The sequence below is a fragment of the Mus pahari genome, chromosome 10, assembly GCF_900095145.1.
Source record: "Mus pahari chromosome 10, PAHARI_EIJ_v1.1, whole genome shotgun sequence".
In the NCBI taxonomy this organism is placed as follows: Eukaryota; Metazoa; Chordata; class Mammalia; order Rodentia; family Muridae; genus Mus; species Mus pahari.
Genome location: NC_034599.1, coordinates 43,517,289 through 43,538,181, shown reverse-complemented (window position 1 = coordinate 43,538,181; position 20,893 = coordinate 43,517,289). Strand labels below are relative to the sequence as shown.

The following is a 20,893-nucleotide window of genomic DNA, read 5'->3' as shown; positions in this document are numbered from 1 at the left end:
TAATCTAATTCAGACCCCTCTGAAAATAACAAAATAAGTGCAGTGTGAACAGGACAAGACAAAGTCCCACTGTGCTTCACTGTGCCAACCAGATCCCCATCGGAACACCAAACTCTTGTCCNGCNACAGCTTCTGAGAAAATATGCAGTGTGCCATCACGGTGCTGTGNACTGTGCTCTGCCATAGCAGGGAAGGGCTGGGCTGGAAGTCTTCAGCCAATGACTGAGGCTACAAAAGAGACATGCTGGAGACTTGCTGGGGGCAAGTGGTACAACTACTGGCTTCATTGCTTCCCACTAACTTCAGTTCGCTTTTCCAAAGCACACCCTGGCTACAGAATTTAATGNTGCATGAAATATACCAGAGATGTCTTCCCACTACAGCAGCTATGCTGAGCAGGAGGACCACTCAACCCTCAGAATGATCCATTTGCCTAAGGAAAAAAAACTATGGTATCAAACTATGTGATGGTAAAGGTTGNCACTAGAGTCTCAATTTTGTTGTTGAGAGAAACAAAGTAATGAGGAGCCTGCCTCACGGTCTACCACGTCCTCTCTGCTGGGAATACTTTTGTAATTTAGGGCCCAAGCCTAGCAAGTTCCCCTTTCCCTTGAGAGGATCAGTTCATTAAATATTGGAGACCACAAGATGGGCCTTTTATCCAGGCCAGTATGGAGACATAGGCTCAGCCTTGCATTCAGTGACAAGAGCCAGGGCCCAAAGATGCAGACAGGCCAGAAGGGATGATTTAATATGTGGTTTAACTCAGGTGGGATATGACATTCTGGTNAATCTTGCCTTTGTGAACACAGCCCTGAAACTAGGATTCTTACAGCAAGAGTTTGGCTCCAACTCTACACTAATGTGATCAGAGTTCCAGTTGCTGTTTCTTTCTGGCACTTCCTGTGTGTTAGTGTGCCTGACAGTGTCTTAAATACTCTCCATCCATTACTTTATTTCATTTAAAACAAACATTAGGGGTAATGAACATTGTTCTAGGGAATGATAGTATCATTTTGTGAATAATGCTGGTGGTTTGTGCTTAACAATTATGGCAAAGAAGAGGCACCTCCTGTATTTTTTTTTTNNNCCNTNNAANNNAAACATAGTTNCTGANAGAGACATGAATAGCTTATTCTGAGACATACTGTTGACTTTGCTTTTGAAGTACTCCATCCACTGGCGGATTGTCGAATCACCNATCAGATGGATGAATTTTCCTCTCAGGCAGTCTTTCATTTTGATTGGAGCCAGACTGCAGGAGGCAGGAGTCCATGTGTTTTTCCAGACATGCCCACTAGGGATTGCAGATACCATCCCGAGCTTGCATTTCTCCTTCACTGGAACTGCTTCTGCTAAGGAATCAGGAAGATAGGTCTTCGAAGACACCAGGTCTATTCATCTGAGCTTATTAAGTGCCTTCCATCTTTTTGAAAGAGCCCGCTGGNTAGGNGTGTATATGGAGGTGACAATAAAAAGTTTATAAAAGAATTTTTATAATGGAGTATTTATTCTCAGTAAAACTTTCCTCTGATGTGTGTCTCCTAATTGATACCTATTAGTGTTAATTATGAAACTGTGACATTCTGACAGGGTTAAAAAACTACATAGTCTCATAGCCGACCCAGACTATTTACTTTGAGAGAACAGATTTGAGAGGATGGTTTTCAAATGACATACAATCTAAAGCCAAGACATAAGTCAGGTATAAAATTATAAGTCTTTTAAGCTAGGATATTTGACATTGTTCTATCCTAATGACAAATATGATAGACTAGGTGTTAGGTGTATCTTGTACCTTATAAATTACAAAATGATAATGGATGTCANGAGGCCTGTGATTGGACAGGGAAAGGGAGGTGGAGCTAAGAGTTACAGAGGCAGAGAGCATCTCTGGGGAGAGGGAGAGGCTGAGATAAAAACAGACAAATAGGAAAACAAAAACCAAACAAAACCCTGAACCATCGTGGCTTTAATTAGCCACAGGTAGTTATGATATTAAAAGATAAAATAATTAAGATATTTGTCTAATCTAGGTGGGCAGCTTTTATTGTTATCAATTGGTTCTGAAATTATTGTATTGACATCTTGTGAATTGAGAATTTATTGATACATTAAATCTGTTTGGTTAATTATAAACTTCTATAGTTTTGTTTTTGCTAGGTTGACGGGCATTGTGACAGCTGACCTTGGGCATATGGTCACTGCAGGGGATAGATAGAAAGTTGCAGATGGCAGGAGAGCAGGAGTTGGCGGTTTTCTTTTTTAATATTTACCACAACATGAAACGACGTGGGTTTTTCCCTCTCAGAATACAAAAGGCCTTACAAAATAAAATTTAAGTGTTTGATGGCCTTGTCATGAGACTGACTTCATCAATTCTTGTATAGGTGGAGAACGAACGCACAATGATTATCCCACTACCATTTTATCCCACTTTGCTTCAGAGGTTGTCACATAATCTCAGTGTCTAAAATGTTATCATTAAAGTATGAACGCTTTGAGATAAAGCCAGGATGAACGTGGCTTAGAAATTGTCCCTGTGCATTGATAGTAGCTGTGTCCTGGAGAGTAGCCTGGTGGTCCAAGAAAGACCATATCTTCAATTGTAGTCACTGAATAATGAAGAGACTGGGGGCCTAGGATGGTGAGACAGCAGGTTTGGGGTTACAATTATTCATCACTCCAAAAGGTTAAATTAATATCTTAACAACTTCTTTCTCTCTTTCCCTCTGTAAGTCTGTCTCTCTGTGTCTTTGAGACAGGGTCTAATGTAGCCTAGGCTTGCCTTCAACTTGCTATGCAGCTGAGGATGGTCTTGAATGCTTCGTCTTCCTGCCTCTATTTCCAGGGTCTGACAATCTTAGTTGTGTGTGTATGTGGGGCTGGGGGGCGGGTCCAGCCTTGGGCTTTTTGCACACTGGGTAAGCACTACATATCACTTCTGCAATCAGAAACACACTTTCCTCCAATGGAAAGATTTTCGTTGGAACACTGTCTTAGCAATTAGCAAGCTTTTCATGGTGAACCTAGAGAGACAAGGATANTGCTGCCCGAAGTCACTTTAGGTAGCATTTGTGAGCTTCCCAGAGTAAAAACACAATGCAAGAATAAGTAGTGAACACACAAGTGGAAGTTCTTCTTTGTTAAAAAAAAAAAAATCTTCAATAATGAGAGAAGCGTGGTGTAAGTTGGAATTAGGATAGCAGTCACATTGGAGACATCATAAGTGATATCCCAAGGAAGGATGTGAAGAGGGTAGAGGAGAATGAGGAACTAGGTAAAGACTTAGATGGGCAGGTGACCTTCAACCCGAAGAGCAGATTGCTGACAGGTGTGGCTGCTAAANCACCTACCCAATGTTNTAGTGATCACACTCATTTGCTCATTTATGGACTTTGTGCCTTGTCCCACCTTACAAGAACTGAGACAGAGACCAAGTCCAACAGAAAGAGAAGGACCTTTAAATAGGTTCAATGTTANTCATCCCCCGCCAGCACAGAACCACTTACTGTTGCATTTGGAGACACTTATCACATTGGATTTTCCCATAATCTCCACACCTATATTTGACCTTAAAGAGACAAATACGGAAATTAATATACAGTTGCTTCAACTCAGACAAAGCTCCAGATCCCAGATTGGCTAATCCTTCTGTGGGTTCTCAGTGACAATCCAATTTTCCCATCTAGAATTTCAGTCCACTCAGTAAGTTTCTATTTATTCATTTCNTGGACCCAGAGTATGTGTGCAAGGCAGTGCATGGAGACACAGAATATATTAGAAAACACACACACACACACTCACGTATGCGCACATATGCGGATACTTCTCATTCTTTTCATTTTTACTTAACACATGTTTTGGGGTTCATCGATAAGGATTACCTATCCTAAAAGTCTGAGGACTTGGGCTGGAGAGATGGCTCAATGGTTAAGAGCACTGATTGCTCTTCCAGAAGTCCTGAGTTCAATTCCCAGCAACCACATGGTGGTTCACAACCATCTGTAACGGGATCTAATACCCTCTTCTGGTGTTTCTGAATATAAATAACATAAATATGTAAATCTTAAAAATAAAAATCCGAGGGCTCTTAGAGAATGGATACTAACTGTGAATGAATTCCTTGCTCCCTTCTCATAAAGGAGCTCTTCTCATAGAGTTCTAAGTTAATGTGCTTAGAATACATTCCCTGCTGGCTAAATTACCACTTCCCCCTCAGAAGTGTGAAATGGTACTTATTTACCTTTCAAAGAGTCTCCTTTCTTGTTGGCTAAGATAGGAAACTTCCTTGTTCTTCGAATGCATGTGGGTGAGNGCTGCACAGGGCACATTTGGAGGCTTCACACAGTAGAAAGCTTCTTGATCCTGGGCATCCAGATACTGGCANAGCTCGACACTTGAATTCGGAGCCAGGGCACATTCCGTGCGGACCTGAGAAGCACCACTGACAAAGTGGCCTGAGAAGACAATTCTGTCGTAGCCCTGGTTCCTTGCTCTCCAGAGAGCTGACACCCCTTCACTGGGGTGCATGAGCAGGATAGACAGGGAGACCTGGCCCTCCCAGAACAGAGTGAAGCTGACAAGGTAGTTGCCATTTTTGAAGTCTGTCACCTTTCCAGAAGCGCCTGCCTTCAGGGCTGGGGAGGAAATCCTGGCCCTCAGGAAGTCCCCACCATACTCCTTCCTGTTTCCAAGGTNGTCTCTAGCCTCTACCAGGATGTCCATCTGGTCCCCCACACAGTATGTATCTCGAGGGTTGAGGATGGTGGCAGTGCTGTGTGTGGCGCTTGTGGTGTAGTTGATGTGGGTGAAGGGTCTGGGAGGGATCTGTCGATCCAGCTTCTCCAGGATCTCCCTGATTCTCAGTTCTGTCTCTTTTGGTGAAACTGGTGGGTTCAGAGGCGCTGCAGGGCACGAGGATCCCATGGCCAAGTTCCAGCGATTGAAGGACACAGGCAACTTGAACATAGTCCATAGCTAATGGGCAAGAAGTAGAATAGAGAACAAAGAAAAAATTTGCTATTTAATGTAACAAGTTTTGATAGGTTAACTAACCTTTGTTTTCTATAGACCAATGAGAGGTATAGAAACCGTATGCCTGATACTTGGTGGTCATAAATATTTCACACACAGGCAGCTTTGTTTAAAAACTGTCAGGATTACTCTGTTTTCCAATGACTTGTTTTGGAAAACCCATTCAACCCCAAATAGCTAAAATCGTCTTCAAAAGTGGTGGTGATGTGAGGCTGCCAAAATTTCCTTGCAGTCAAGAGTTCTTGCTGCTCCTAAACAGAACCTGAGTTCAATTCCCCATGGCTAACAAGCACCTGTAACTCCAGCTCCAGGAGATCTGACACAGTCTCTGGTCTCTATTAGCCCTGCACTCACACAGCTGTGAATCTGTTTTGCCACCTGACTGCCGGGTGCCTTAAAAGGTTGTTTTGAGGACTATGGAATAACATGGTGTGCTGAATAATTTTTATGTCAATTTGACACAAGCTATAGTTATCAGGGCGGAGGGAGCCTCAGTTCCATAAGAGCAGGCTGTACATAAGCCTGTGGGGCATTTTCTTAATTAATGATTGATGTGGAAGGGCTCAGCCCATGGTGGGTAGAGTCATCCCTGGGCTGGTGGTCCTGAGTTCTATAAGAAAGAAGCTAAGCAAGACATGTGGAACAAGCCAGTAAGTAACATCCCTCCATGGCCTCTGCATCAGCTCCTGCCTCCAGGTTCCTGCCCTGTTTGAGTTCCCATCCTGATTCCCTTCAGTGATGAACTATGATTTTTTAAGTGGAAGCCCAAGAAACCCTTTCTTTCCCAACTTGCTTTTGGTCATGGTGTTTCACCACAGCAATAGACACCCTAACTAGGACATATGGGGCATTAGAAAAGCATTGGGCACATGAACTGTCTCTATTGTTTGAAAATGTATTTAAAAATATTCAAACGTGTCAAATGAAGCAATGATAATGGATCATTGTTATCAGTCACTAATTAGAATCTTCGGTAAAGCCAAAGTATTTTGCATGAGTCCAATTCTTGTGTCGATAATAATGATAAACTATGACCAAAAAAATATTTGTAATAAGGCAATTCCCTAAGAACAGTGAGACCTGAAGCTGGATAGCTCCAAGTGTGCGCTCAACTTGAGCGCATAGCCAGAGAAGGGCTAACCTGTGCTACAGAGTGAGACCACGTATCAAAATACAAAACAAAATCCTGCAAACAAACAAACAAACACATAAAAGCAACTAGCCACTACCAACAAAACCTCAACCCCAAAGCTGAGAAGCAACCAATGGAAGAGGGAAATCAAACAGCAGCAGTCGTAGCAGCAGCAGCAGAGCCTGCAGCAGCAGCAGAGCCTGCAGCAGCCGCAAAGCCAACAGCTCCACACTGAAACAGAAGCCTTACAAAAACCAGCTGTGAGGTCAGAAATGCACACAGTCGGAAACAGCACACAAATGTTTGAGCAGATATTTAGACAGCCTGATACTGGAGGGGGGAAAACACTTGCCATTCACAATTATCCACAGTGTTTAAAAGGCAGGCCTGTTTCAGTACATAGAAATGAACATACTCCTTCTTCAGACGCTTCCATAAAGCAGGTGCAAACACAGGATGTGAATGACGTGTGACAGTAACACATTCACATGCAAGCAGCAGAGGTCTGTGCAAGCACACACACAGACACACACAGACACACACACATACACACACACATGTAGACACACATACACAGACTCAGACACACACAGACACAGACAGACAGACAGACAGACACACACACACACATTACTGTCTTATAGAGCTTTCCATCCATCACGATTTCCTATCTGTGAGAAGTCTCCTCTGCCCCGCATCTCACCTTACACATGAAGGTTTGTAAGGCCCTTTCCTCAGACATTGCTGTGTTAAACACTGTGAGCTACATCGGTTTCTATGCATACAATATCAAGCAAAACAGAAAAAGAAATCAACTCCTACCTTCACGGGGTTTCTGAAAACTGTAAAAGAGACCCAGAAGATGACTATAAAAAGCAGCATCCACAGTGACTTACGACTGGCCAGCGTTTTCATGGTTCAAATCCTATAAGACAATTGCAGAAGTTTATCACAAAACGAAACAAGAAGTAATTCATGCAAAAGAGTCACAGTCCCTGATGACTTTGCTCCTTAAGTTATTTCAAAGGTGAAATCTTGGTTGTCCGGGCTTCCCCTCCCCCCACCTTCAGCTTCAGTCACTCCATTAGCTAGCTATCAGCTTGGAGCCTACCACCAGCCAAGACACCAAGAACGAGAAGTAGGCAGGACACCTGTCATCTAGGCGGGTCCTCCGGGCTCAGCAACTTTATGGATTCTTAATTCTTTACAAACATTGACTCTAAGAACCGCGTGAACTTCTAGTAGAAGCTAGTCCACCAGTCTTCATATGATCCCTTCCCCATATTGCTAGTTTTTCTGGCACCTCTCAGCCTTAAAAAGAATTACATTAAGACTCATATGGATTATTTTCGTTTTTAAAATTTTGAAGCTTTAGGCAGTCCCCCCACCCCGTGCCTACCCTTCCCCCTCCCCGTGCCTACACCCCCTGCCTCCCCCTCACAGTTTATAGGGACATTTGGCTTTGATCTGAAACTCTGATTTTGCTTCTTTAGGTTTGATAGCCTGGGTAGGGATACTGGTCAGCCTGCAGATAGTGAATGACAGCCCAGGATTGTAAGAAAAACATATCATTTTGCTTGAACACCACTCTTACAAAACTTTCTACTTCTCAAAACTTTCTTCTTAGAAACACCCTCTGTCCTGGATCCCAGTTTATACACCAAAGGATTCAGCACCCAGGAACAAATATTACCCCCTCTCAACCCCAGTGATTTTCATACCTTTAATCTAAAGGCTCGTTTTGGTCTCATTTCAAGAAAGTGGGTGAGCTTGGTGGAGAGCCTGCTTCTGTGCTACTGGTACAGTGCTACCACTGTACAGCTTTCCTGCACCAAAACATAGCACAGGTACAAGCTGCAGGGCATAGGGAACGAGCTACTTTCCAGTGGAATTTGTGCTCTTCACCCTAAGCAGGAATCTGGTTGACAAACTGCAGTGACCAAGTCAAGCAGGGTCTGAAATGAAGGACAGGACACTCTACACAGCACATGGAATGGTCGCAATGGACTGAAACATCAGGGAGTTTAAGTCTGACAGGCAGACAATAAATACTCCCATGGGAAGCTGAACCCCAATCTGAGCATTGCTGTGAAGACCCAGTTACCAAGAGGAAAATGTACGTTATCCCATGAACAGTACATGCTGTGCAAAAACAGGAATTGAAGGGGAACCCTCTCGAATATAATGAAAACAGTAAGAGGGATCATACCTCAGACCAAGAGGAGGACGGAGTCACATGTTCCAAAGCAATTGGATTTGTGTTCTTGTTCGGACAGTGTCCCAGGAAGAGCTGGTGCTTCAGACACATGCACAGGGCCCACAGGGAACAGCAGTAGGTCTTGTGGGGCCTGTTAAATAATAAAAATAATTGACAATAGCTCTGCCACATTCCTTCAACCTTTATAGCGCATAGCTACTTGATTTAGTGTTCCTTGGCCTGGCAAAAACATCTTGCTGTTGAACTCTGTCCCCAGAGCCTCATGGACTTTAGAGATTCCCGTGGCCTCCTTGCCTCTTGTCCCGCCTATCAGCTTAAAGGTTAAACAGCGATGCTTTGCCTAGATTGCCTATGTGTTGTAAATGTTGCAAATGCACCTCTTGCTTGTTTTCCCCAAGTAAAAACTGGTTCTGAGGACCGCCTTGGGTGGCAGCTTTTGGATCCCAAGTCCTGACATCAGACTGAGGTTGTTGGTGTCTTGAGTGCTTTGTGTGACTATTCCTGGACCCTAACAGGGCCCCTTTCATAAGTCTTGCTTCCATGGCCCTTTCTAAGAGCTTATGTGCATTGGAACAGATCACCAAGCTTCCCATCCTCTTGCTGTTTTGTTTGTTTATTTATTTATTTATTTATTGTTGTTGTTTTTAAGAGTCTCATGTAGCCCTGAGGCTAGCCTCAGACTCCAGTTCTTATCACTTCACCTGCCTAATCTTAACAACAACAAAACAACAACATAAACCCCTACAAGCTAGACTCTTTCAGAAAGAAAATGAAGACTTTTCAGCATGTCAGTCATGTTCTAGCAAGTGAATGGTAACAATACCTTGCTTCCATAGGATGACTTTTGACCTTATGTAGCTGGGTCTGGGTCCCTCAATTGGGCTCTAAAGGAGTTAATAAAAAGGGAAAGTATTTGCAATGGTTTTGGTTCAGCTGCTCCTGGGAAGGCAGGTGTCAACCACTTCCCAAGATCCCAGGTCCCATGAGCCATTACAAATTTAATGGGCTTTAGTTATATAGACATCGGCAATGTGAACTGACATCAGTTTTATGAGACAGGCATACTAGTTCTTCCTGGCTCCATGAACCAAGAGTAAAGAGGGAAGTTTAATCATTTACCAAGGTCATCCAGTGTGGTCCAAAACAAGGTGAATCCCAGGTTCCTGTTTTCACGGTCTCTGTCATGCAGAGCACTTTCTGCACTCAAACATACATAACATGACCAAGTTCAGGTTGCTCCCAGGGACTGCTTATTTATTGCCATTATGCTTAAATGTCTCTATCTCTGCATCTTTATGGTTCTATCTTGCCCTAGCATCTCCTGTATTCACTCTCTTTGCTGATTCCTAGAGGCCATGAGGAAACTCCTCTGCCTTCATGGCCTGCCTCATGCCAGACCCAGAGATATGGGCTCAAGTGAGCATGAACCAACGAACTAGAAGAAAAGTTTCCTTGATCCACTTGGACTTGAGCATTGTACAAGGAGATAAGAATGAATCAATTCACATTCTTCTACATGCTGACCACCAGTNGAACCAGCACCATTTGCTGAAAATGTTGTCTTCTTTCCACTGGATGGTTTTAGGTCCTTTGTCAAAGATCAAGTGACCATAGGGGTGTGGATTTGTTTCTGGGTCTTCAATTCTATTCCATTGATCTACCTGTCTGTCGCTGTACCAATACCATGCAGTTTTTTTTTTAATCACAATTGCTCTGTACTACAGCTTGAGGTCAGGCATGGTGATTCCACCAGAGGTTCTTTTATTGTTGAGAATAGTTTTTGCTACCCTAGGTTTTTTGTTATTCCAGATGAATTTGCAAATTGCCCTTTCTAACTCGGTGAAGAATTGAGCTGGAATTTTGATGGGGATTGCATTGAATCCGTAGATTGCTTTCAGCAAGATAGCCATTTTTATTATATTAACTGCTTGTGGACGTTGTACATCGTGGTGCGCACTAGGCTCCGCACCACGATGTACAACGTCCACAAGCACTGGAAGATCCAGCAATACTACTCCTGGGCATATACCCAGAAGATGCTCCAACATGAAATAAGAACATATGCTCCACTATGTTCATAGCAGCCTTATTTATAATAGCAAGAAGCTGGAAACAACCCAGATGTCCCTCAACAGAGGAATGGATACAGAAAATGTGGTACATTTCTACAATGGAGTACTACTCAGCTATTAAAAACAATGAATTCATGAAATTTTTAGACAAATGGATAGTTTTGGAGGATATCGTCCTAAGTGAGGTAACCTAATCACAAAAGAACACACATGGTATGCACTCACTGATAAGTGGATATTAGGCCAGAAGCTCAGAATACTCAAGATACAATTTACAAAACACATGGAAATCAAGAAGGAAGACCGAAGTGTGGATACTTTGATCCTTCTTAGAAGGGAGGGCGGGGGACAAAATACCCATGGAAGGAGTTACAGAGACAAAGTTTGGAGCAAAGCCTGAAGGAATGACCATCCAGAAACTGCCCCACCTGGGGATCCATCCCATAAACAACCACCAAACCCAGACACTATTGTGGATGCCAACAAGAGCTTGCTGATAGGAGCCTGATATAGCTGTCTCCTGAGAGGCTCTGCCAGTGCCTGACTAATACAGAAGTGGATGCTCACAGTCATCCACTGGACAAAGCACAGGGTCCCCAATGAAGGAGCTAGAGAAAGTACCCAAGGAGTTGAAGGGTTTTGCAGCCCCATAGGAGGAACAGCAATATGAACTAACCAGTATCCCTAGAGCTCCCTGGAACTAAACCACCAATCAAAGAAAACACATGGAGGGACTCATGGCTCTAGCTGCATATGTATCAGAGGATGGCTTAGTCAATCATCAATGGGAGGAGAGACCCTTGGTCCTGTGAAGATTCTATGCTCCAGTATAGGGGAATGCCAGGGCCAGGAATGGGAGTGGGTGGGTTGGGGAGCAGGGGGAGGGGGGAGAGGATAAGGGATTTTCTGAGGGGAAATTAGGAAAGGGGATAACATTGTAAATGTAAATAAAGAAAATATCTAATAAAGAAGAAAAGAAAAGAAAAGTTTCCTCCTTCAAGTTCTTGGTGTCAAGCATTTTATCACAGCAGCAACACCCCAGAGTAACTAATATAGAAATTTCAGGAAGAATAATGTTAGCTCTTGAATTCTCAAATGTGTGAAGCTCAAAATTACACAAAGCCAGCCCTATATGTTCCACACAAGTCATCATGTTGTTTGTGATGACAGTTCGTCTCCTAGGCATCCAGGAAATGAATGAAGCAGGAGGTCTACATGGTTTTTGTTTCAACTCCATGATCTTAGGAAATGTCAGTATTTACAGCACGCGTCTTGTGTTTTCTCTCATTTTCTGGAAAGGTCTCTTAACCTTCTAAGCATGTAGATGGGTCTGCTTGTTCAGACTGTGATGTGACTGGTTTCCTGAACAACTCTCAAGGATCCCGGCACCTCAGGAGGTGAGTATGAACACCTAGACATCTGTTCAATTTTGGATCAAACTTCATATGTAGGTTTGCCTGGTTATCCCCGAGATAAAAGAGGATGGATTTCACTTTAGAATTTCTAAGAAGCCTTGTTTGTCCTTGGGGAGTTCCTTGGGGAGGTTCTTTGCCACTAAGGGCTTTTTAGTTATGTAATTATAAAATAAGTGCGTGCCTTTTTCCTTGAAGAAAATATGTGCTAATGTGGAATCACTTGGATGCAGATGTTAATAATATGCATTCCACTTTGGAATATAAAAAGATGCGTAATTTAAAGTGCAGTGTTTCTCCCCAGGACTTATCACTTCTCTCAGGATGGCTTTGTCTGCTTCGTAATGTGGAATTGAAATCTCTCCTTTTGGGAAAGTTATTGCTGCTGTCCTTCAAAGAACCCTGCAGGGGAGTTCTGCTCTTGCTGAGCTGGCTGCTCATGGCTGATTAGAATGACGATTTAGACCTGCAGGAAGAAGAAATACAGGCCCAATGGCCCAGGCAGTTCTGGCTGGCGCAGACTATAGAGACCAATGGCTTAGGTTTCCCCTGCCTGGTCTGGGCCTGGGCTTTTGAAGTCTGGGATTTGCGTTATTTGCAACTGAGCAAACACTGTCTTGGAAAGTCCTGGAGATGGGTTATTGTGTTACTTACTGCCTTTTAGAAGCCCTGGAGCAGCCAAGTCCCTACGTAAGAGGTGTAGACTTGACCTCAAGGAAATGGTGTCTGCTGTCATTTCTAGAAAGCCCTCCATCCTAGGCTCGGAGGGCATTCCAGTTTCTGACTGTCGTGATGATAAAATGCTCTGACCAAAAGCACTGTCACATGGGTGGGGGTGTGGGGGTTACTGTTTCCTCTCCCATTTGTAGTGTGCGTCCATCACTGAGAGGACGTCAACACAGGAAGGAAAGGCAGGAGCCTGGAGGTGGGAACCGAACCACTTTTTGCTGGCTCATTCTCTGGCTCCTTCCTTCCCTTTTTCATGTTGCAAGGACCACCTGCCTAGGCATGGTGGCCCCCATAGTAGGGCCCTCCACAACATCAGTTAATAACACAACTCCTCCATAGGCACATCCATAATCTGATCTGGTCAATCCCTCATTGGGTTTTTTTTTTTTTTTTTTCCCCTCTAAGGTGACTCTAGGCTGTGTCGAGTTCACAAAGTTAAGTAGGACAGAATGCCCTAGGTTTTAGAGGTAGGATCCTGGACACCACTTTGGACTGGAGTACAAGATGAGGAAGATTCTGAAATTCTCTTCTTGTTAAAGGACAAGCTCTGTCTAGGGAGATGCACTAAAAACCCAGTTTGGGCTCTGAGTCTTCAAGTGTAACAGTTACTAGAGCTATGGAATTATTTTTTGCTTTATAGTATCTTTTGGATAACATTGGACTGATAGTTGCAGACTCTTACTTACGATTACAACCCTAAATAAAAAAAACAAAACAAAACAAGGCAGTCAATCAAGAGGCTGGGCATGATGGCACGTGCTTCAGTGGCAGTGTTTGGCTAATAGATCTCTGTAGGAGGCACAGAGGTCTGAGCGCTCACAGGGGTGGAATGCACAGAAGGCTGGGGAGGATGTACTTTCTAGCCTGATGACCTTTGTGCTATCTGTGTGTCCCGAGATTTCCTTGGCATTGAAAAGCAATGACCCTCTTCTAAGATACAGCACTACCTTTTAGAAAATGCATCAGGATGATCTACAGGTGTGAGTGAAACCGAGAAAAACTCTATGTCAAGGTAGCCTCCATTCCAAACATCGTATATAGATGAGGAGTCAAAGACTTTGGTACACTGAGGGCAAGCACAATAATTGTAGTTTTAAGTCCAGTCCAGTTCCTGCATAAATGAACACAGCTCCCCACACTAACGACCTAACACTAGGAAGCGCATGTACATTTAAGCCATAACTGTTTGGTTTAGGAAAAGAGCTGACAAAGACTATCCTTCAGGAATGAGCTTGTTAGGAGAGAGGGCCTTGTAACCACGGAGCCTTGAGGTGGAAGAGCAATTAGAAAGGAAGGAACATCCTATCAGAGATAGTACGTCAGGGTCCCAAAGGGAGACTGAGGCTTCTCTTCAACTTCCAGAGGACACTTGGTGTGACTATGGTTCAGAAGTAAGGGTGTCTGTTACTAAGGTTGCCACCCTAGTTCAGTTCCCCAGGACCCATACTAATGGAAGGAAGAAACCAACTCCTGAACGTTGCCCTCTGACCTCTACACATCCACTGTAGCACATATGTACATACGAGTGTGCACAAACTCATGTGCACCCCCCCACACACACACACAAAATGTAACAACAAACAAAAATAAACCTGGAGAAGAACTTTGTGAAGAGAGGTAGATGACAAAAAGTCAGGAGAAGATAAACACTGTAAGACAGTGTGGTGAGGGAAGGAAGAAGGGAGGGAGGGAGGGGGAGGGAAGTAAGGTGAGAAGAGAGATTAAAAAAAAAAAAAGAGGGGGGATGTTCTATGACCATATAATAATAAATTACTCGAGTCTATTCTATTTTGTACAAAATGTACTAATTTCAACCCAAAAATGAAACATGTAGAAAGGTAGAGGAGAAAATGACACATTCTTCACTTGGCGTGGGGCAAATAAGAGGTCCAGAGCCAGCTATGTCATGGAGATGGGAATTTTCTAACGGAAAGTTTAAAATCACTTTATAAAACTTTATTTTTTTTGGAAGAATTAGAAGTACAGGAAAATCAATTCTCCTTCACTTTTATTAATTTTCACAATCATATTTCTTTGTACATAACTAACTTGACTGCTGGCTTCATATTCCTTCAGGGTAAAGAGCCCCTGGTAAAGAGTTACGGCCTTGCTTATCTTTAAAAAAATCAACTTCATTTTTAAAAGTCGTATTGCTAAGGCTCTGCACATCTGGACCTGTTATTTGTCCCACTCATAGGAATGTGTCCCTTTCTCCTCTGCCTTTCTACATTCTTTCGTTTTGGAGTTGATAATGGTACCATTTGTACAAAACAGTACAGGTGCTGTCCAGTGTGACTAGTCCGTGCTAAAGCCCGAAGAGTGCAATGGGGGAAGTCAGGAAAACCATCTTGAAATCCTTCTGTTGTATAGGAAGTAATAGATTAGTTACCCATGATAGTTCTTTGAGTCATTCAACAAAGTCATACCATGGCAGGATTCCTCGGCAAGGTGAGAGTTCCTGTCACATCCCACCTAACACATTCCAGTGAGGCAGGTGGCATCCAGACCAAGGACACTTTGTTAGGACACCCGTTTCAGGACAGTGCCATAGAAGCTCATGGTGCTGTGGATTTGTGTTGGCTCCTCACCCGATTGATCGCCAAGTGTCAGGTTTTCTCATCTGTCAAAATATTAAAGGATCAGCTGTGAGTCACATGTTCACTGAAAACAGGAACAAAGACAAAACAGGCAGACTTTGACCGGTCACCCTGGGATAGCTCTCGCACACTCCCCAGGTCAAGGTTTGGAGGTAGCAGGTGACAGTATTACACCTTGCTCTTTCAGAGGAAATGGCATCTTTCGTAGGGACAAGAATAGAACTGATCCGAACAGAAGCTACCACCAGTGTCTCCCAGCTGCTGTAGCTGCCCATGTGCAAAGTATGCTATGTTCTTTATGCCTGAGGGCGCCTGATACTTCTGAGACCAGGGCATGCATGACTGTTGATGTACGTATGCTGACTCCTCAGGACTTTCTCTCTTGGTTAGCAGCCAAGGTTGAGGTCTGTTCATTGTTCACCCTGCCTGTGCTCATCTGCTACGTTTCTTCATATCAAAGGAGGTTGAGAATGGAGAGAGGGATGACCTTAGCCATTCTCTTCTCTCTTCTGATAGACTTCAAGGATGCCTTTCCAAGCTCAAAGACAGCTGGTGTCCAGCCGAACTCTTGAGTTTGGAACCAGTTCCATCAGCAATACTCCTGGGTGTGGATATACAAGAATGAACTCTTCCTAATCAGGGGAAGCCTGGGCAATGATCGGATGTGCAGCTGCCTTGGACAAATCGGGTTTGTTCAGGAGACAGAATTCTCCCCCCCACCCCCGACTGCCTCCTCCCCACTGCCTCCCTTCCCTGCCTTCTCTCCTGGTCTGAATCCTCCTTGATGCCTCTCTTTCTGCTTGCCCCTTCTCCCTCGCCTTCTCATCCTGCCTCCTCCTCTCCTGTCTGTCTCCCCTGTCTGCCTCAGTCTCCTAAGTAATTGGGATTGTAGACCTACACCATGAAGCCTGCCTGACTCTCTTGAAATGTTGACATAATGGTAGAATTTAGAACTTTCAGTCTTTTACTGTAGCTGAGCAGGGACTTGTGCTTTTTAAAAAGTGGTGTGAGCTGTTTATGTCTTCAGGGATGCAACGGCCCCTACAAATTCTTATCTGCAAGCAGCCATCCACGAGCAAGCGAAGCACTTGGCTTTTGCAGTCTAGAGTGATAATTATCTCTGACCGAGGAAACATGAAGCCTGTTCTTGGGTAGATTCATGAATTCTAACTTTCGAGATTAGTGTCATGTCCACAGAGGGATTATGTAGTGTGGTTTCTGCAGATCAAACTCAAGAGGGTCACCCAGCTTATAAACTTATACCAAGACGTTACGTACAATTGTGGGTCCTGAAGAGGACATTTTGCTTGACAAGAAATATTTCTAAAACACTACATTCCAAGATTACTACAAACATCAGGATAAGAAAACAAAGTCAGGGACTGGAGAGATAGTTCAGTGGTTAAGAGTGCTGGTTATATTTCCAGAAGATCCAGGTTCAATTCTGAGCACCACATGATAGCTCATAGCCATCTATAACTCCTGCCCTGGGGGATCTGATGCCCTTTATTGGCCTTCATGGACATTGCACTCATACAGGGTAAAATCATACAGGCAAAATACCTGTATATATAAAATTAAAAGGGAAAGAAAGAAAGAAAGAAAGAAAGAAAGAAAGAAAGAAAGAAAGAAAGAAAAGAGGAAGGGAGGAAGAGAGGATGGATGGAAGGGAGGGAGGGAGAGAGGGAGGGAGGGAGGGAGGGAGGGAGGAAGGAAGGAAGGAAGGAAGGAAGGAAGGAAGGAAGGAACTCAAATGATTTGGAAAAATAAACCAGATAAAGTAAGCTAAAGAGGAGACTGAGCTACTATGAGTACAGCCAACCTTCCACATCCATTGGCCTTCTCACAGTGTGTTCAACTAACCAATGATCAAGTTTTGAGACAAAAATTTTATCTGTGCCATATGTTTGCATGTGCAGACATTTTGTGCTCTAAGTAATATAGTAAGTCGGCTGTGTTAGTTCGTTTCCTGTGGCTGTGATAGAGCACCGTGACCCAAAGCACGGAAGCTTATTTCAGCCAGGGGTTAAGTCAGAGGGCTAAGAGGTCATCCGAGAGGGGGGAGTAGCGGTGTACCACAGGCATCAGCAGAGCGCCAAGAGGAGAGATCTCAACCACAAGCATGTGGCCAGCCCCCAGTGACACACCTCCTCTAAGAAGGCTGTACTTCTCAACCTCCCCAGTCAGTGTGACCCACCGGGGACCGAGTGTTCAAATGTTTGAGCCGAAGGGGACATTCTCATTCAAACCACTACAACGTTTAATTTCCTTAGTTGGTCCTTAGTGGGACCACTGAACAGTAGTTTCTAAAAGAGGGATTGATAACAAGGTGTTATGGAGAGTAAATAAAATGATAAAAGTAGACATGTCCAATTATCTTACTAGAAGGAAAAAGAGATACAGCCAAGGGGAGGAAATGGAACGCAGAAAGCGACTTGCAAGATCTCAAACTATTCCAAAAATAAGAATGGCAACCTGAGTTCTGAATGATTTAATCCAGAGAAAGACAAATGTGTCCTTTGAAGAGCCAGATGGAACATATTTTAGGAGGAATGAGTTATAAGAAAGAAAATGGATACTTCTATTCAAAAGAGCCTTGTGGAATTTGATTTGAATTAGAGCTGTCAATATAGGCACATATCTTCAAAATATATCTGCAGACGTATGTTTGTACCTATGCAAGGGTTTACACACAAATATATTCCCAAGCTCTGATCTCTACAATAACAATACCCAGTGTCCAGATCGTGATTTTAAAACTCTCCAATAAAGAGAATCAGAATTCCTTGGAGAAGCATTCGATTCACTCTGGAACTTTGACATGGGGCATGAGAAGATCCTGGAGCACCTTACAAGGCTTAGGGATTGCTGAGAGAGAGAGAGAGAGAGAGAGAGAGAGAGAGAGAGAGAGAGAGAGAGAGAGAGAGAGAAGAACCAGAAGTCAGGTCAGAAACCTAACCTGTAAGAATTCCAAGTTACTAAAGTGCAAGTCACACAGTGGGAGATACAACCACAGTGGTGGATACGACCAAGATAAATGTAAAAACTGTCAGTCTGTTCTGATAAAAATAAACAAGTACATTGTAGTGTGACAGGGGCGAAACAGCTGTCTACTGCAGGCGGACTCTAAGCAACAGTCAGGGTAAAGAGAATGCAGAGTGGTTGGGTAATAATCATTACTGTAGCTAGGATCTGTTGAGTCTGAGGCTGGCTCAGCAGTCAAGACTATGTACCATTCTTGAAGAGGTCCTGGGTTTAGTTCCCAGAACCATAGTGGGTGGATCCCCACTGCCTGCAACTCCAGCTTCAGGGCCTCCAACTCCTTGGCTTCCATGAGCATTTACCCTCCAGGGCACATACCCACACTCAGGCACTCATAACTGCATATGCTTGAAAATAATAAAGCTTTTAAAAAAAAGTGATTGCGATGAATCCCAAGGACAGTGGGTCCAGGTTTGAAAAGAAACAAGAATGTCTTTCTACCAGCGTAATTTCAACTTTCAAAATGGAAAAAAAAAATGTCATTTTCCAATGGAGGCGATCAATAGATCACGCCATGCCTCATGGATCAAGGTTAACATCATCAGAATGTCAGGGCAAGTCCCGCTTCAGGCCTGCCGAGTTGAGAAGGGTGCACCAATTCTGGGATATTCCTGAGAAAAATAACCACGTCAATGTACTCAGGGAGATGGGAGGTAGAAGAAATTTGACAGGCATTCTACAAAATATCTGGCACTGTCTTCCAAAATGTATGAACTGTCACAAATATGCTTCACTCTTAAAGTTTTGTATTACATTTAATTGGCACAGGATGGGGAATCACTAAGGTGTGCCTATGTTGGTCAGAGGACAACCTCCACGACTAGGTTCTCTCCTGCCACCATGTGCGACCTGGGTATCAAACTCAGGTCATCAGGCGAGCCCCTTTACCCACTGACCCATCTTATGGGCCATCTTCCAAAATGTACGATCATGAAAATGATCATGACAAGTTACTGTCAGAGTGAAGGAGAGGAAGGAAACGTGACAACTATTCACAAATGCAGCATAAATTGAACTGGATTTGGGGATAGAAAAGGGACATTTGTGAAAAAGCATATGAAACCAGAATTAAGTTTGCGGTTTGGTTGATAGCCTCCGACACATCAGTATTATATCTATGATCTGAACATTGCTGTTTGAACAGGTGTTACTGCTGTCTGAAACTGTATGAGGGATGTGTGAGCCCCTTATGCATTAACTCTGCAACTTTTCTGCAACTCTAAAATCGTTTGGATGGTGACTGTCCCCTAAGGCACATTTGTTGAAGGTTTGGTCCCCAAGATGGCTTGACTAGTAATTCATGAAGTCTTTGAGAGGTGGAGACCGAGATTATTATTGTCACGGCAAGAAATCTAAATAAAAACAGATAGTTTGGGCCTGGAAAATGGTTCAAAGTATCATGCAAGTATGAAAACCAGAGTTGAAAACCTCAGACTCCATGTCAATGCTGGGTAGGTGTGGTCGCACATCTGTAATTTTTCAGGGTCAAAAAGCAAGTACTGGGAATGGCTAGAGCAGGCTGGCTACCAAACTAGCCATCTCGGTGAGCTCTGGGTTTGATAGGGAGACCTTGTCTCAATGAATAAGTTGGAAGAGCAATAGAGGAATAGTAAAGATATCAACACTGGTCCTTGGATGTATGCCCACACATACATGCACTTACATGCACACATTAAAAAAGGAAGAGTAAAAATGAAAATACTTATTTTGGCTCATGGTTTTAGTCCAAGGTTGTCTGGTGTCTTAGTTAGGATTTCACTGCTGTGAACAGACACCATGACCAAGGCAACTCTTACAAAAACAACATTTGGTTGAGGCTGACTTACAGGTTCAGAGGTTCAGTCATTATTATCAAGAAGGAGCATCCAGGCAGCATCCAGGCAGGCATGGTGCACGCTGAGCTGAGAGCTCTACATCTTCATCTGAAAGCTGCTAGTAGAATACCAACTTCCAGACACCTAGGATGAGGGTCTTATAGCCCACACCCACATTGACACACCTATTCCAATAGGGCCTCCTCACCTTTTTTTTTTTTTAAAGATTTATTTATTATTATAAATAAGTACACTGTAGCTGTCTTCAGACACACCAGAAGTGGGTGTCAGATCATCTCATTATGGGTGGTTGTGAGCCACCATGTGGTTGCTGGGATTTGAACTCAGGACCTTCGGAAGAGCAGTCAGTGCTCTTACCCTACTGAGTCATCTCACCAGCCCCAGGGCCACACCTTAGTGCCAGTCCCTGGGCTGAGCACATTCAAACCATGGCAGCTGGCTCCACTGACCTGGGAGTATGGGCGAGGCTAGGCATCAAAAAGGCATGATAGCACAATAGGGAAAACTGCTTATCTCATAGTGGCCAGGAAACAGAAAGTCAAAGAGAGATGAGGGCAGGGGAAAGCTATCCCTTTAAAATCATGTCTCACTTACCTACTTGCTAACTAGGCCCTGCTTCCTCATTCCCCCTAATAAGGTCATCTATCAGTGGATCAATCCACAGGTGGAGATAGGGCCCTCATGATACAATCGCCTCCCCAAAGTCCACCATCTGGCAGGCTTGCTTTCTTTCTTTCTTTCTTTCTTTCTTTCTTTCTTTCTTTCTTTCTTTCTTTCTTTCTTCCTTCCTTCCTTCCTTCCTTCCTTCCTTCCTTCCTT

At 43.6% G+C, this 20,893-nt stretch overlaps 1 protein-coding gene across 1 annotated transcript in view; it reads right to left on the bottom strand.

Moving 5' to 3' along the window:
- LOC110328297 (NXPE family member 4-like) overlaps nucleotides 1-20,893 on the bottom strand; it is a 232,089-nt gene that overhangs the window by 2,011 nt on the left and 209,185 nt on the right. Inside the window, 7 exon segments of the mRNA XM_029543428.1 lie at nucleotides 1,070-1,072; nucleotides 1,145-1,355; nucleotides 3,513-3,574; nucleotides 4,247-4,980; nucleotides 6,992-7,094; nucleotides 8,379-8,517; nucleotides 15,027-15,220. Of these exon segments, the coding sequence (XP_029399288.1) occupies nucleotides 1,070-1,072; nucleotides 1,145-1,355; nucleotides 3,513-3,574; nucleotides 4,247-4,980; nucleotides 6,992-7,084 (1,103 nt within the window). The 5' untranslated portion in view covers nucleotides 7,085-7,094; nucleotides 8,379-8,517; nucleotides 15,027-15,220.